At 39.3% G+C, this 17356-nt stretch overlaps 1 protein-coding gene across 2 annotated transcripts in view; it reads right to left on the reverse strand.

Annotated features, from left to right (window-relative positions):
- Positions 1-17356, reverse strand: part of ERGIC2 (ERGIC and golgi 2) — a 27964-nt gene continuing 10608 nt past the window's right edge. For both annotated transcript variants that reach the window (XM_065840181.2, XM_065840171.2), the window contains exons 5-14: positions 16276-16346; positions 13389-13429; positions 12529-12630; positions 11503-11598; positions 9730-9785; positions 8655-8753; positions 7392-7489; positions 3610-3772; positions 2672-2751; positions 1-2019 (exon numbers count right to left, since the gene is read on the reverse strand). In XM_065840181.2, coding sequence (XP_065696253.1) covers positions 1954-2019; positions 2672-2751; positions 3610-3772; positions 7392-7489; positions 8655-8753; positions 9730-9785; positions 11503-11598; positions 12529-12630; positions 13389-13429; positions 16276-16346 — 872 coding nt within the window. In that variant the 3' untranslated portion in view covers positions 1-1953. The remainder of the gene's footprint in view (positions 2020-2671; positions 2752-3609; positions 3773-7391; positions 7490-8654; positions 8754-9729; positions 9786-11502; positions 11599-12528; positions 12631-13388; positions 13430-16275; positions 16347-17356) is intronic.

The raw sequence follows: 17356 nt of genomic DNA on the forward strand, positions 1-17356 counted from the left end.
TTTAAGACACACCAAGCCACTTGGCTCTTTTATGTGAGAATAGAAAATAACACTGAAGTTCTGGTACAGAAAGTCAACTGAGATCAGTATCACCCACCAGTACAGTCTGTTCCAGGCAGATAAGAAACAAGTGTCAGGAGAAAGCCCAAAGCAGAATCAGTCCGAGCAGAAGTAGGGAAGAAACCTCAGAGGGAAAGGCCAAAGAGAAACGGGAACCAAAAATTTACAGCTTTTGATTTTCTTACTTACCAAGGACAAGAGTTTCTCAAGCTGCTTGAGTTTTAATTAGCGTTAAAAAACCCACAAAAGAGAACACCCCAAACCTGGCTGTCAACCCCAAGGACCTGGCTTCCTTCAACTTCTGTCCTTCTCAACAGCTGAACAAAATTCTTGCCTCATTTCCCATGCTTTGTTTACTATTTCATATGATTTCTCAGTTTAGGAAGCCCTTTGCTTTGCATAGCAATTCAGCTATATTATTTACATCGTGCTCATCACCAAGACCCAAGTGTCCTCTAAAGTACATTAACAGAAGTCAGCAAAATCTGACAATGCCACAGAGATTTTTATTTTTCCATAGTTAGTCCTCTCAATTGTAATATTCATTCCATGGTGAGTGAGGCCAGGGTCAGCATCATCTCCTAATATATTATTAAATCAGTTTTGCTGAGAAGGAATCATATTATTAATTTTTTACCCTGGTGGGGCAACTGTTTAACCACAGGTGTAAGAGGATGTTTTACTTCTCAAAGCACCATCTGCATTAGTAACATTCATTCTTAGTAGCATATTTACAATATAAAACTGATATTGCTCTCTTCATTTCTTTTACAAAAACCTTCATGAACAATAAGGATTAATTCTGAAGATCCCTTCTCATCATCTGTCTGCAGCAAAATGATTCGGATTCCCTGAAGTCACCTACTACCAACTCTATCGCTCCCTGCCCAGGCTGCACTGAATTCCGTATTTCTGCAGTTTCACTGAGCCAAGCAAGGCAGCTTCTTGCTCTTTCTCCTCCCCATCTCCAGGATTTACAGGGCATGGCTTGCATATTAGCAGCAGGGGTACAACAAAGGATGCACCAAAGCAATTTCTTTACCAAGGAGTACAAAGAGATTTCCTGATCTTTTGCTAGGGAGTCTTGCCTTCTTACCAAAACTACAGTCAAGTGTCTTGTTCAAAAGGCAAGTTCTTATTCCAGCTCAAAAAGACTGTGCACACTGGAGCCCATTCTCAGCATCCTTGGGCACTTCCACATCCACACCAGAAGGGATTCTCGCTGCTGTGAAGTGGCTATCTGAAAACAGAGGTTCTCCCCTGCTCCGCACCATGTTTCTTCCAGCAAGGAATGATGGGACTATGGAAAGGCAGCGGTGATCACCAAAGTCATGGCTTGGGCTGCACGTTACTCCCTGAGTTCTCTCTCGTCTCCCTCTTCTTCAGGATTTTCTGGGATCGCTCCCCAGCTGTAAGAATAGCATCTTAGCCCCAAGCCCCACCATCACAAAAGAACAAGAAACCCCAAACCCCAGCTCTGGTACTGCCCTTCACCTGCTGCCCAGCCCTTCCACACGTCCCACGTGTGCTCTGCTCTCCTCAGACCCTTCCTGGGCACAGAGCCAAGGTCACCAAGATGTTCCAGAGGTCGATGTCAGTCATCACAATGACATTCAGCTCAATCGTGAATACTGTGTTGGCAGCAACGCCTCTTTGATCTCCAGCAGATGGTCCACCTCACTGGTCTCACAACTTCCCGTGACTCCATGTGCACACAGAAAGACAAAAAAATTACACAAATTGTTTTGTTGTTTTCTGGGGGCTTGTTCTGGTTTGTTTTTGTAAAGGCTTCATATTTTGCTGCCCATCAGCACTGTCTCAGCATATTGCACAATGTTTTTTTTATTATAAAAATGTCTTCTGTGTCCAGCAGGAAGAAAGTTTCTCAGGAGTCTAATGAGTACTATTGTCTGTAATTAGAGGTAAGTGGTTGCTTGTGTGGCCATCAGGAAGTGGGACCTAGTCAAACAAAACCAAAGGGTTATTAATGGCTTGTCCAGAAACAGAATCTTCCCCCCAAACATATATTTCTTTATTCTTCTGCATTTCTTGTATGCCTTCTGCCTGGTGTCCCAAACAAAAACTATACAAACCTGCTTCCCTTTCCAACTCTCTCCCCACTCACATAACCTTGTCAGCTGGCAAACTTCAACCAAATTTGAGAGAAAGGCAGAAATCTTAAAGGCTACCTACAGGCTTAAATGGCAGAAATAAAAGTAAAATAAAATCAAGCAGTTGCTAGAAGAGCAAGTCTATTGATGCCCAATGAAGGGAAAGGCAAAGACTGCTAAGCTCTTTCAAGTTGCTTGTCATCTTTGTAGCAATGTGAAAATAATACAGCAAAAACGATGCAGGGAATGTAGCAGGCACATCTTTAAGAGACACAGTTTCAATAATTCAGCTTCTTAGAAAACACCTCGCTTCCTTACATGCTAAAGTTTCCACCTAATTTTAAAAGCTGTTAAATCTCTGCCCATATGCATGTCAAGGGGAGGGTTTATTGCCAACATCTTAAATTCTGCTGGGACTCAATCCCAAAGTCATCCTGCTCATCCATCCATCCTCGGGGAGCTGTACCACTCATTTAATACTTGGAGAAAGCTTTTCTTACCGATGTGGATCTGTGAGTGCCCAGTCTGAAACGGCAAAAAATAACTTCTGCTACAAATCTTCCAAAGCCATGTAAAATTCCTGCAGTGTCAAACGAGATTTAAATTGTCACAAGCAGTAAAACTGTAGTACTTATGCAAGTATTACAACAAAACTCTGCACAATACTTACACAGGATACAGTGCAGTAAACGGGTGTGTAGAACACAGAGAAATTAACATTAAAAAGGAACCATCAAGGGTAGGGGAAATTCTAACATTCTGAAAAACATCAGTAAAGGCAAAACCCAAGCTATCCAAGCAAATGTCATTTCCTCTGCCCAGCTTTCCTAAGTGAAAATACATTCTGCGGGACAGAAATACCTACTTTGAAAGAGAGCTCTTAGTTCAAGGTCCCTTTACTATTCCCTCTTCAAATGAAAGTCAAGAGAAGAAATAACTTCTAATCAAAATATCCTATTATGTCATGACTAATAAGTGAATCCTTATTTTATAAGTGAATCAACTTATTTTATTTGAAGGAGCAAGTCCTGCAGTACATTGACAAGTTACACAAGGAAAATCCTCCCCATTACTTCAGACGGAAATCTTATCTCAGTTTTCGGCACTGATTTAGCACTGGATCCCAACTATAGGAAATACATAGAATATTAGAAGTCAGTGTGTGTATGTATGTATTTATCTATATATCCATGTCCTTGTTCTTCCAGAAGTACATAAATTATGCTATAGTTACCAAAAAGGAAACAACAACAGGCCCTCAGAACAGCAGAAATGCCAAAAAATAGTGGCTTTCCCTGCATGTTTCAGTGCACACAAATGAGTATTTTGTCTTAAACCTGCTAGAGCTTCAGAACTCCCCTGAAATGTATCCATAACATAATCACAGTGACAAAAAAAAAATTTAATAGGAGTTCAGAGCCAAAGCACCAACAGTTACCTGTCGTTGAAAAAATTCCCCCAATAATGCCACAGAGCCTCACTAAGAACTGCCAAAAAGGCATGTGTTCTTCGGTCACTGTCACCATAAGTGAGCTGATGTCATATTTCATGAATATTCCTGACACCCCATGGCTGCCAGCTGCATGGTTAATTACTCTTTCCTGAAAAAGAGAAACACAAGTTAGTCACTTCTTATTAGTCACAAGGAAACAATCTAAATAGGTGTGATGACAAAGAGCTACTCAATCAGAGCGGGGAATCAACAGAAGACCAGGGAACATCAAGACAACTTTGGCCAGTACCTTCTAAAAGTCAAACATCATGAAATAACCTATTGTCCTGGTCACTGGTCTTCTGTGCTGCATGTCAATGTTCACTATCATGCTTCAGAACTATCCTCTCAAGATTTGCTGACCTGGTGTTTTAAACAATGATGTTTATAACTGGGTTGCTTTTGGTACCTGTGAGGACAAGTGTGACAGTCTTGGTCTAGCCTGTGAAATCAAATGAGGGCACTGGTATAATACAGCACCCCAATTCTTCCTACTTTATGCACTACTATTAGTCACTTAAATCAGGATGAGTCCTTCAAGAGACATTTAAGTTGTTGAACAACTTTAGCTGGGGCAGTTTTCCCAGAGGGTGTATATAAATCTACATATTGCATCTAAGACTCATTAAGCTTCATCCTCCTTCTTTCTCGGAGCATATCTCCAGATTCACATGCCACAAAGGATTTAGTCGCTGGTTCTTAAAAATACCAGGGGAGACCCTAAACTGGAGTTTACCATGACTGAAATTCAGAAGCCTAAGTTAAATCAGATCAATGTTAGTTTTTTTTCCTCAGTGCATACTTACACATATGCCATAATCCGTTACTGTGATGGGGAGAGGGAAAAAAAAAAAAAAAAAAAATCACATTCCTAAGTTTCAAAAATTCTGAGGCCTGAAAACAGAAAGCCAGTCAAGCCTCTTTTCACAATTTTTGTCAGTCAGGTCATTTCAGACAGTCACACAGCACGAAATATGCCTAGATAAAAATAATTACTTACTTGCCATGACTACTCTGAACACATCAGACTCCCTAGTTCTAATCCAAGAACTTCTATAGTTTCTTCTCATTTGCCCAAATTCTTAAAGCAAAAGACTCCAAAGAGTGTGGCTGCTGTAAATATCTACTTTTGAAAAAAGGTTTCAGGATTAAAAAAAAACCTTCAACACAATCTTAAGTTTCTTTCAGAAGTTTGCTGCCATTGTTGTTAGTGAAAGGTGTTGATAAATGTACTGCCAGGTAAGTCTGGCTGAAAATATACAAGAGCAGCAGAAAAGAACCTAATTTACTGAAGATAAACACAGACATGTCTAGGCTAATAAGAGTAGAGAAGACAGACAAGCAAGACTGAATAGAAAAGCAATATATCACAGCTCCATTTCACCTGCAGATTTAATGGTTTATGCTCAAAAAAATGTGCAGAATACAGTACAAGAATCAAAAGTAGACTACCACTTCGTCAAATACAGACTAGGCAACTTCTCCAGTCAGCTAACGTTGACATAAAACATATTGCTGCTTTTGATACCAAACCAAAGTAAAAAGGATGTCAAAATCGAGTATCAGTTATGATACCAGGTCACAGAAACTTTGCAACGGCTTTTAAAAACAAAAACGAAGTACAGAATGCCTTCTCTGTTTCAAGAGCATGACAACATTCAGCATGAGAAGACGGATGGTCGGACACACTAAGGAGGAAGAGAAGACCACAGGTAGCTAAACAGAACTTTGCCATTGCCCGATGACAAAATATAACTTTGTTTTTCCTCTATTGTCTCCCTAGGCCTCAGTGGTCTTTTGAGGTCAAATGGTGAAAAAAGAAAACAAAGTTAAATAGAATGCCCAAAACTCCACCCTCAAAAGATACATAATTCTTTTTCCACAGACCATTTTGGTCTGCTTCTAGCTTCTGCTGCTCCAGATGATTTAATTGTCGGTTGCTAAAGGTTGCTGAAAATAACAACCCTGTATCATACATCTCAGATATCAGTGAAGCCTTGAAAGGATTAAATCCCTTTAGCACAGATAAACACAGCATCTCAAACATCAACAACAACAGCTCAGATGCTTCTGCCCACACCTTTCAAACTCTGCTTCCCAGTCTCTTCACCAGGGGCAACTAAACCTCACTGTACTCAAGTTTTAGCCGTGGCAGCTGACCGCCTTTTTCCAGGTCTGCATATGTGCCTACTCTTACAAAACAAATGCATTAAGTTGTTCAGTGTTAACTGGTCTTAACAGCCTTTCCCAGTTCACCTACTAGAGGTGTCTGTTTTCCAAAGATAAACACAAACAAGCTTTACAGGTAACAGGGCTACCTACTGACAGTGCAAGCAACCACGTAATGCGACTTTACCTCCACTATTCACAAGCTTTTCTCCAGAGCAATCTGTGGCTGTGTTGCAACTTCCATTAAAAACGCACATCCCCACAAAAATTAAAGACCCAAGACTGCACAGTTAATTCACAGAAACTATATAGCAGAAGGAGAGAAAAATTTAATTCAAGATGAAAAAAACGCAATAAAGAGTAAGACTAGCAGTTGACTGATGTCTCGAAGTTTAATGAGTGCCTGAGCTGTCACAGAGATTGTGCCGAGAAAACATGAAGTGGATTGCTAGACCAGCAGAAGGCGGGAGTATATTGCATTATGAAATTCCTCTGCGTTCCTCTCCTTACTTCCAAGAGTTTTAGAGCAAACCTTTCCCTTCAGTGGTCCACATGTCCCACGTTGAACTCCAAGACATCATCACCACCCTGCTTCCCTCAAATTCATATTTTTCAGAAGTACAGCATGGAATTGTGAGGAAATAAAAGATTGTTCTCCCTTGGAGAACATCACAAACTGTATTACAGGGAAGTACCATCCTAATCTCTGAATTTCCTTTCACCTCAAGGCTTCCTTCTTAACACTCGCTTTATCTGTAATTTTTAATTAAATTCTTGGCAAGGATTTTTCTTCTTTGGCTTTTGAATCGAAGATCAAAACAGAGTTCAGTGTCTGGAAATGAGATACGTAACTGGTATACAGAAGGTCTTTTTCTTATTTACAGCAGTCTTTAAAATGAGTACTTTATGTTTTGCCCATGTACTATGCTGCAATAACTACTGTATAGATTCAGAATTAAAAGCCTCTCCAAGCCCAGAAGCAAAAGCTCTCTAGCCTGGAGAATAATTAAAGTAGCTGGTTCAACAAAGGTCAAATAAGACAGCTGAGAGACAGAAACACTTTGTGTGGTTAATTGTTCATGCAAACTACCTTTGTTTCCATTTCTAACACTCCACAGCCAAGTTCATGACATTCACATGAGCTGTGTTTTTTTGTTTGCTTCCTACAAGGATAAGAAGCTAAAGGTGGATTAAATATTTGTAAAGCTACACTCAAGATCACAGAACTAAAACTTACAGGATTTCCCCACCACCACCACCATTAGAATCCAGCGAAACAGAAATGACTGGATATCTATCACTAATTATAGTATCAGATTCCAGATTTATGGTTGCAAAACAGTAATGCGAGAAGTTGGCATGTGTCACCAAGCATATATATCTTAATATCAGTATTACATTATTTAGAGATAAATCCAGCGCACTAGAACATCCTGCACAAGTCTCTTCACACTACAAGAGCTTTCAAAACCACAGTGCAACTAAGTCTCCATTTTCACAGTTGAGTTTTTGTAAAGAACAATCACTGTTTCCTCTGCATGGTTTTCTCTTCTACTTACCCTTTCTGTCACTGAAAACTGATGTGTTTCTGCTGAAATTTTATACGTATGTAGCTTGGTTGGCACAACTGTGATAAAATATTGGAACATTTGGTTGTCTAGAAGAAAACAAATCTCACTGTTGAATTAAGTACAGAGCCAAGAATCATCTGAGACATTCATAAATAAATCAAACAAATAATATTTAAAACAGTTAATCAGCTAAGCCATTCACACTAGGGACATTCTTCAAGGAGACCCAGGACTGCCAAGGCTACTTCAGCATCACCAGCACGAACAAAATTAGTTTCCACAGGCAAGGCCTATGTCACATCTGTACTCAGAGTAATTTACACTCTACCCATGTGATATCAAGATTTGTTAAGGTCAGGCCACGCAAGGTTTCAAATGAAAGGCACAGACATTCCAGGACACCAGAAGTTTCAAACAGTCACATTTTGCATGATACGTACACCTTGACAGTGGCTTGACTGGATTTTACCCGCTGAATTGTCTACACAACGCTGGAAGCCCTTCTAAACGCATAACAGTTTTTCTCTTGATTAGACAGACTTCTAGAGAATTCATCTACAGCAGCCAGCATGCTTACACATTTATGATCGTTCTGTCTTTGTGCGATTCCCCAAGAGAACAAACACTGACAGACTGAAGCAATTTGTTTCAGCCATTCTGGCTGGAGCAGCTTCAGAAGGTTCTGGGGATCACTCTGGGGAACAAACATCAGGGGATGAGGCGAGGGCAGATCTGTGAGGCAGGTTACTACACTCCTTTATTTACACATGATGAAACAAAGCGATACACAAACCCTGCCTGCAGTAGCCTCAAAAAATACGCTGTGGAAGTGACAAACCAAATACAGGAAGAGAATCCAAGACTCCTGATGCTGGTGGTTTTTTTTAAAACCAAATCAGGCTTGTTTTCCCCCATTATGACAACAACCAGATGTATCAATCTCCACTGTAGAATACTGCTGCAAAATTCTTTGCAACATGCTCAGACATACTGTAACTTCAACGTAACGCAAATCCAGAAGAAACTGCAAATGAACTTCAGCGACACAGCAAAGTACAGCAATATTGATACTAAAATCATCCACTTAAGATGATACGTAGATAACCAAACAGTGCATTGCTTGCTACCAAATTCAGCAGGACATGCTATTTGTAAATCACAACTTTCATGAAATATGATAATAATTTAAATGTAATTATTGGAAAATATATAGAAAACAAGATGCTTTTTTTTTTAACACACAACACTTACGATCTGATGCTATTTTTTCTGTTCCATCCAAAGGATTAATGATTCCTGGAATAAGCTCTCCAAATGACAAATGGTCTATTCTATGAGAGAAGTTATAGGCTGAAAGACAATACAGAGGAATTAAACAAGGTCTTTTTTAAACTACTAGATTCTGCACTCTTGTCAGAGCAAAAGATGCACTCATTTCTCACACTGGAAAACATATTAATTAGAATATTTCAAACACTGGTGCATTTCACTGGATTTGTGCCTGTGATTACATCAATATGTCTACTACATCTTTCAAACAAAACTCACATCCAAAATATTTAACAAATAATTACATTTCTCTATTAAAGAACTTCTGAAACAAATTATAACTCTATCTGAATCAGCCCTGGGTCTGAACAAAGTTGGAATTTAATGACAGAAAGTTCCCAGTTGACCAAATACTGAAGTTATTCTACTATCCAGGTTCTTGTATGTAATGGTATCTAGAAGACTAAAATTTCATAAATGAAATGTAAAGAGGAAACATGAAGCAACTATCAAGTTACTGCATTGCCTGATTTTCCAAAGATATTAAAGCTCTGTGATATTATACACTTGTGTTGACATAAATTCATGTGCAGACGTTTGGAGGTTTAACCAACACCAAGTTCATTCTTCACAGAAAGTCACCCTTGCCTCGCATTAAGCACAGCAGGAACACACATTTAATATCTAGACCCATAAACTAAAAATGAAGTTTCTGAGCACAAAGGTCAGAAATTTGTAACCTTAAAAAACCAGACTTTGCAGGAAATGTGTAGTTCAGAGTGAAATATGGGAATTTCATACGGTATCTGTGTTAAAAAACATTTGACATTCCTATGTTATCACTACAGTAGAAGCAACCTAAAGATAATATTAATAGTGTTCAACGTATGAAAGTCAGTCACTACTGAGTCATAACATTGCAAAGAATATTCTTCACTTTCATCTACAATGCAATTGCCCAGCTAGAACATCTTTACACCAGCAACCTATGTTAACGTATGGCAGCAGTCAGAACAAAAAGATACTTGTTCGAATGGAGGTGACAAAAAGAACTTACACTCATGGCTTACAAGGGCTGCCAAGTGTGCATGGCCTCGAGGGTGTGGTATTGCCCTAAAGAAAGCAAGATACATTTTATGAAAAATCTGTTTGATGAATCCACACAAAAGACACAGCTTTTCTAAAGAGGACTATGTAGAAAAAAATACCTTTCCCCCTCTATTTCAATAAATACTTTATTTTTTTATACATATATATAATGCACATGTGTATAAAATACATATGTTTAAATATCTGTAATACATATGTTTGAAATATAGATACAATTTATATATATTTGTAAAAATATGATTTTTTTATTACTGCCAAGTACAGACAGCCTGAATTACAAAGTACAGGTACATAAGACTCATGGAAACCCTCTCACACAAAATTACTGTCTCAAAATTTTAGAACTGTCAAAACCACATCAAGTCCCCAGGCTCCCAGAAGAGTCACCAAGGCCTAACACATGAAAAGCTGCAGAACTGCTCATGTGACTGATGGAAACTTTACCATACTTGCTCTATGACTAAGAAAGTTAACTACGCTCTGTATTTGCTCCCTGACTAATTAAGACAACTTCAGGTCTGGATGCTGCAAGGGAAGGCCAATGCACAGACTGGTAAAAGCAAGAAGGGGGGAAAAAAGTGAAATTCTGTCTGGAAAGTAAAACAGCCTCTCAGCCACACTTCATCCTTACCTGTCCAGCCAACAATGAAGGAACCTTTCCCTGCTTAGCTTAAGTTAAATCATTGCCAAATGCATGTAAGTTTTTGATCAACAGAAGGTGGAGAAAGACAATGAAATCAGTCAAGACAGGACTACAATAAATAACCAGGCAAAAAGGTACAAAGGCAGCCAGTTAGAAAAGCCAACAACAACAACAAAAACAACAAAAAGCAACTTTGCAGAAGCACAAATGTAATGATGAGCAAAAGGAAGCAAAGGAAAGCAAAAGATTATTCAGGGTTGCAGAACTAGAGACAGGAAGAGAGAAGTGATGGCACTATAGATGAAAGGCTGAAACTATCAGCTCTGAAAAGCGCTTAAGAAGTGGGACATCCAAGGACAAATCAGAGAGGTGGTACAGGACCAGGCAAAAGTGACATCTGGAGAAACATCCACACAAAGACAGCAGCTGGAATGACACATGGGTAAATTAGAGAGTACAGATTGCATGCTAAGATCTCAGGTGACAGAAACAGCAGGAAGACAAGTGAGGACAGCAGGGCTGGAGGCACAGAGAAAAGTGAACACAAGTTTGCGTGCAGTGTATATAAGCTCATACCATTGCTGAAGCGTATCAGAAAGTCTCCCCAAAGGAAGGCGAACTGGCATTTAGCTCCCTAACTATGGTTCTGCAGCTATGTGATCTCAGCACCAAAATGGCACACATCTACACTGCATCCACGTTAGTGAACTGTGTACCAACAGACAGGAGAAGTTTGGCCAGGTCCAGAGACTGGAGGCAAGTACAAGCAGTCCACTCCATGTCATACACTATTTTCAAGAGTTTTCATCCTGCAAGACGCTAGAATTCATAACCACTACACTGCATGCCACACTGTACTGCAATACATTGTTTTAATACCTTGTGAAGTAATTTGTTTTGAACTGAGCAAGAAAAGATACCACATGGAAAAGAGTACCAAGCATGTGTATGGGAAGGTTAATAAAACCCAGTGATTAATTCAAAAGTGTAAAAGCAGACACACACATATACATGCATGCACTATATATAACGTAGAAGTCAATTCTTTTTTCTTTTCAAGAACTGAACAGAACATACTTGCCCACAGTTATGTGAAAGTTCCCTGCCACTTTATTGACATAGAGATGACCATGAATTCTGCATGCATCGGGAGACTGTAATGAATTATCTTCCCTGTTTGAAACAAAAACAACATAAAGAGTACTTGAGAATATTCATTAACAGAAATAACAGCAGTACAACTAGATTTCCTTTTCCTAGCATAATGTGTCATTATCATCTACCTCTCCTTATCATATTCTTCTGCAGTTATAGCAGGGGTGGTAGAAGTGAAGGAATCTAATAAAGGTCAGTCTGATGAAAACAATAAGCTTTCGCTTGTACTTATATTCAGAGATCTGTCCTACAACACTAACTTAGGATACCTAAACATGTGAACAGAAAACATAAGACTAAGTATAACTTGCTGCCCTGGGGAATTTTTTTTCCAATTATTTGTACCCAAAATGGTTTGTTGGGAAAGGTTTAATGCTACAATGAACACTGTAGCAAGAACAGCTTTCAACATTGATTTTTTATGAAACCTTCCTGTTCCAACACTTGTTGGGATGTCCACAACTTGGAACATATTTCCAAATCTGCTCCTTCGAGAGATATGAAAAAATTTTAAACATACCTCAAGCATAAATATAATCTAAAATACTGCACTAACAAATATCATAGGGGCACAGAAAGACTTAGTGAATCTGAATATATCAATTAAATGAGAGAAAAGATTTCGCAAGCCTTCTTTAGCTTTGCCTTAGGAAGAAAGGATGTATTCTGTCCTCAAACAGGGAGATTACAACATGGAAAGTGCATACGGTATTTTTGGTGTTTGCTTTGTTTCATTTATGGTTTGCTTGTATGGGAGTTTTGTTTGCTTGGAAGGGGAAAAGAAACTCAGCTTTCATTTTAAAATGCAATATAAAGCAGTAAGGTCTTCTTTCTTTAAAACCTTATCTTCTGGAAAAAAAAAAATCACAACCACAATAAAACGTGAAGTCAAATTAAATAGGGCGGGGGAGAGGGGAACACCACCACCAATAGCCAAATTTTTCTTACCGTGGTGGCAGTGCTGTAGAAGCACTTTTAAAAGCACTTTTGAATATCACATCTTGAAGAGAGTGTTCTTCTTGCAGCCTACTCTGAATTACCTGCAGCATCCTAAAGATTACAGAGTCAAATGTGAAAGCATGTAACAGTAAAACAAAACATAACTTCACAATTAATTACCAGTTTCAGCTGCAGGTTATAAATCAAGAAGTTAGCAAGGTTCATGTCATTAAAGTGTTACAGTAAACTTTGAGAATTATATTTTATGCAGAGCTTAAAGCTCTGGTGTTCACAGCAGTGTGTTACCAAAATATGAAAACTAGCCAGACTCCCAAATAAGCTTCAGGATCTATTACAGGATTAGCAGTATAGCAATCACACACATAACCAAGCTATTCCAATTTAAATGATAAACAGTGTGTCAATTCAGTTATATGAAAGACTCAAATCCATTTGCTTTCCCAATAACATGACAATTTGTTACTACTGGTTATTTAGATATCAAGCTATCTGTGACATTTAGATACCAAGCTGTGCTACACGTCTGAACCTGCAATTAAAACTTGTGCTACCATGCATTTGTTCAGAAACATAAGTTGGATGACCCCATACATCTTGGCTTGCAACTGCATGACCCAGTTCCACAAATAAGCCCAAAGCCAATTTTTTTTCTCCATTACTCATTTTTTTCCCATTTCTCAGATAATGAGAAAGCAAAGTAAATTAATATCTTTTCACAAGTTGGCACTCATAAATTACAAACAGGAACTGTTACACCAAAGACATAGTTCTGTCACATGACTGGTGTACCTCAGAGTCACTTTCAGTACAAATATTACAAAACATATGTGTGTATCTCAGTGCTTTACCTTTGCCATTCTTTTTGTTGTGGGCTGAGTTCAAATACTACCTGAAACAAAAATCACATATGTAACAAAACATGCAGGAAGCACTGAAACCCCATTCATGAAACCCAGAAGAGAACTGAGGTACGGGAAGAGGTGTGGAGTTACAATCCACCTCACAGAATCACAGACTGTTAGGAATTGGAAGGGACCTCAAAAGATCATCCAGTCCAATCCCCCTGCTGGAGCAGGAACACCCAGATGAGGTTACACAGGAAGGTGTCCAGGCAGGTTTTGAACGTCTGCAGAGAAGAAGACTCCACAACCCCCCTGGGTAGCCTGTTCCAGGCTCTGTCACCCTCACCATGAAGAAGTTTCTTCTCATATTTAAGTGGAACCTCCTGTGTTCCAGTTTGTATCCATTACCCCTTGTTCTATCACTGGTTGTCATCGAGAAGAGCCTGGCTCCATCCTCATGGCACTCATCCTTTACATATTTATAAACATTAACAAGGTTACCCCTCGGTCTCCTCTTCTCCAAGCTAAAAAGACCCAGCTCCCTCAGCCTTTCCTCATAAGGGAGATGCTCCACTCACTTAACGATCTTTGTTGCCCTGCGCTTGACTCTCTCCAGCAGTTCCCTGTCCTTCTGGAACTGAGGGACCCAGAACTGGACACAATATTCTGGGTGTGGTCTCACCAGGGCAGAGTAGAGGGGAAGGAGAACCTCTCTGGACCTACTGACCACCCCCCTTCTAATACACCCCAGGATGCCATTGGCCTTCCTGGCCACAAGGGCACAGTGCTGGCTCATGGTCATCCACAGCTGTCCACCAGGACCCCCAGGTCCCTTTCCCCTACACTGCTCTCTAACAGGTCGTTCCCCAACTTTTACTGGAACCTGGGGTTGTTCCTGCCCAGATGCAAAACTCTACACTTGCCCTTGTTATATTTCATTAAATTTTTCCCCACCCAACATAGGTGGTACCACATACTGGAGTTTATGAAAGGACTTTGCATTTTGAATAATACATTTAGTGTTCAAGTATGAAAATTTCTGTCCCTTTCTCCCTAGAATTATTCACTTGTTTCCATTTATAACTTCAGCATATTTTCCGAAAGCTCTTGTAACTTCAGTAAGCAGCCTCTGCCCTTCTAGCCTTTGACTAACATGGGCTAAAAGAAGCAGTGAGTGGCAATTTAATTCTAAGTGATCTAACTGACATGCATGGTTTTGATGCAAACAGCAATTAAACAAGCAGAGGAGCAATCTGTGAAAGACAAGGGTGCAGGTGCAGACTGTTTATTTCTAGGGTTATCCCACACTAAGCACTTCTTTAGTATCACCAGTAACATCTGTGCACTGAATTCAAATCTATGTACTGTTAATGCTGATGTACTCCAGACAGTAAATTCAATTGCAATTAATGCTTAAACCTACCCAGAGCCATGGCCAAAAGAGATCAAGTATGGGAATTTTCCTCTTTCTAAGATTATAATCACTAGGGCAACTGCTACCATGCAGCAGCTACAGCAGCACAGAGATGACTGTCCTGACAAAAAGGGGAAGTGTCCCAAGGAGAACAAACAAACAAAACCAAGCTCCTTCCCCTTCCTGAGCCCATCCTTCCACTGAGCCATCTCCTCTTGCTCACACACGAGTAGGAATTTGGACAAAACTGTTATAATATGGAATACAGCTCAGTTATTAGAGAATGTAATACTTCCAGCAGGAAGCTACATTCTCCAATAGGCTTTCTGTAAACGTGTCCTGGTTTTGTTAAAAACGAGACCAGCTTCTCTTGTAGTGAATTTTCCTTTCAGCTAAGTTCTTCTAAGTAACTGCACTTTTCTGAAGTTGGATACATGTTTTAGTAGACACAGCAATGGAATGCAAGGTTGGTGACAAGAATGCACATCCCGTAAGTGAGAGGGGCAAGTAGGAGCCAACTGAACAGGTGACTAAAACTGATCAACTGCGTATTCCATCCCATCCACGTCATACATCATATAAGGTGGGAGATCACAAGGGTCTCCTTCTCTTCCACTACGGCTGACATCTAGAGAGGACCACGTCTGTCCGCCTGCAATCTGAGGCCTAGTGACAGACCCTGCATCCCTGAATCCAGTTCCCGTTTGCTGCAGAGTCCAACCCAGGACTTCCGGGTGCCCGCCTTGCAGCTGCTGGAGCAGTTCTGAGCTTTGCCAGGAAATTCAAGATTGGTTTTGTATATTTTGTATTATTTTCTCTATTTTATTAGTAGCATTAGTAAAACATTACTTCCAACTGGCAAGTCCTCTCTCTCTTTGCCTTTCCTTAGTGGGGAGAGGGGAGTGAGGGGGCTAACAAAGCATCTGCCATGGTTTATTGTCACCCTGCAATTAAACAGTGACAAAATGATACTTTGATACAGCATAATTACCTCAAAGCTTACTGTATTGTGCAAGCAGAACCACCTTAAGAACATAGGCTTACACCGTTCCAGAGGCTTCAGTTCACAATACAGAAATTAAAAGGATACTAAACCAATTTACAATCTTTAATGCCATTCCATATTATAGGGATGTAACGGTGACTTTCTACCCCTTTTTAGAATCCTAATCTTCTTCTAGTTAAAAAGCAGTTACGTAAATTCTCCTTTGACGAGAACGCCAATGGTTTTCCTTCCATATCAAATTCTGTTAGCATCTAGCCTTAGAGTTTGCACATGTAAAAATAACTGTAGAAATCACTAGAAATCCCAATGCTGCCCTTTATCCCTAACAGATTCCTAGGGTAACCACTGTAGACCTTACTCAAGGAGCCCAATTGTGGGCAAAAAAAACACAAGCAAGCAAGCCAGCCCAGCAGTGCTCTGCACCAAGTAAAGACCAATTTCCTTTTTAAATAAAAAGCTAAGTATCAACTTACTGGTTCATAGATCAGCGCATCTGCAGAGGCAACCATTGTTTCTGCTAAATCCAGAACATCAGCCCCCACATCTATTTTTAACAGGGAGAAAAATATTAAGAGTCTTACAGATTATCACAAACAAACAAAAAAAAGTTCAAGTTGAAATGAAATTTCACAGTACAGCAGTAAACTTTCAGTGTAAGTTACTATTAATTGTTAATAAAGTTCAAATCAAAAGGAAAAACAACTCTGGCAAGACGCAGATAACTCGGAAGTAGGGGGAAACCACAGAATCCTACTTTTCAACCTATCATAGAATCATAGACATAATATCAGAGTATCATCAACGGATACACAGTGACCAGAAACAAACTTTTCAAATTTGCAGTATTGTCTCACTGCTGTAGCACCTTCAGAGGTCTTGCATGAACCACATACACAAACTTTCTAGGATCTCACAAGCACTGAAACCAAACCAAGACTAGTCAAAACAGAGGATAAAGTCTTGTTTATTTTTCAAATTTTTTAAAAAAACAGATTTAAAAAAAAAAATATTTTAACTGGAAAATAATTGAAAAATATTAAAATAAATTTTAAGAGTAAGACGTGATAACTTATGAATTAATACTTGTGAGACAAACACAAATTGTATGGTACATTAGTACCATAAAACTAATGCAAGATTGAATCTAGCCAAAAAAGTGAGTCTTAAGACTTGCTTACATTCCTGGTAGCAGTATTCTTTCTCCTTCTCAGTCCAGGATGACCAAAACCACAAACAGTGGTTGAAAAGAACACTAAGTATTGCCTTTAAAAGGGAAGGCATACATATGTTCATTGGAAGGATGAAATCACCTGAGGGTTCTAGTATTGTTAAACAATAGACTAGATTAATATTTGCCAAGTTCATAAATAAATAAAAGTTGCGATAAATTCCTGCTGCTGAGTTCTACCTCACTGTGAGCTTTTAGATTACTCCAGCTAGAGAGAGACTGCAACAACAGATCGGGTTTTTGTCCTGACAGACAAAGCAAAGTTCTGCGAGATGTGAACAAGATGGCATAAATATTTTTCTTCACATCTCCTACCAGTTCTTCCA

This window comes from Patagioenas fasciata, chromosome 1 (genome assembly GCF_037038585.1).
Source record: "Patagioenas fasciata isolate bPatFas1 chromosome 1, bPatFas1.hap1, whole genome shotgun sequence".
NCBI classification, from domain to species: domain Eukaryota; kingdom Metazoa; phylum Chordata; class Aves; order Columbiformes; family Columbidae; genus Patagioenas; species Patagioenas fasciata.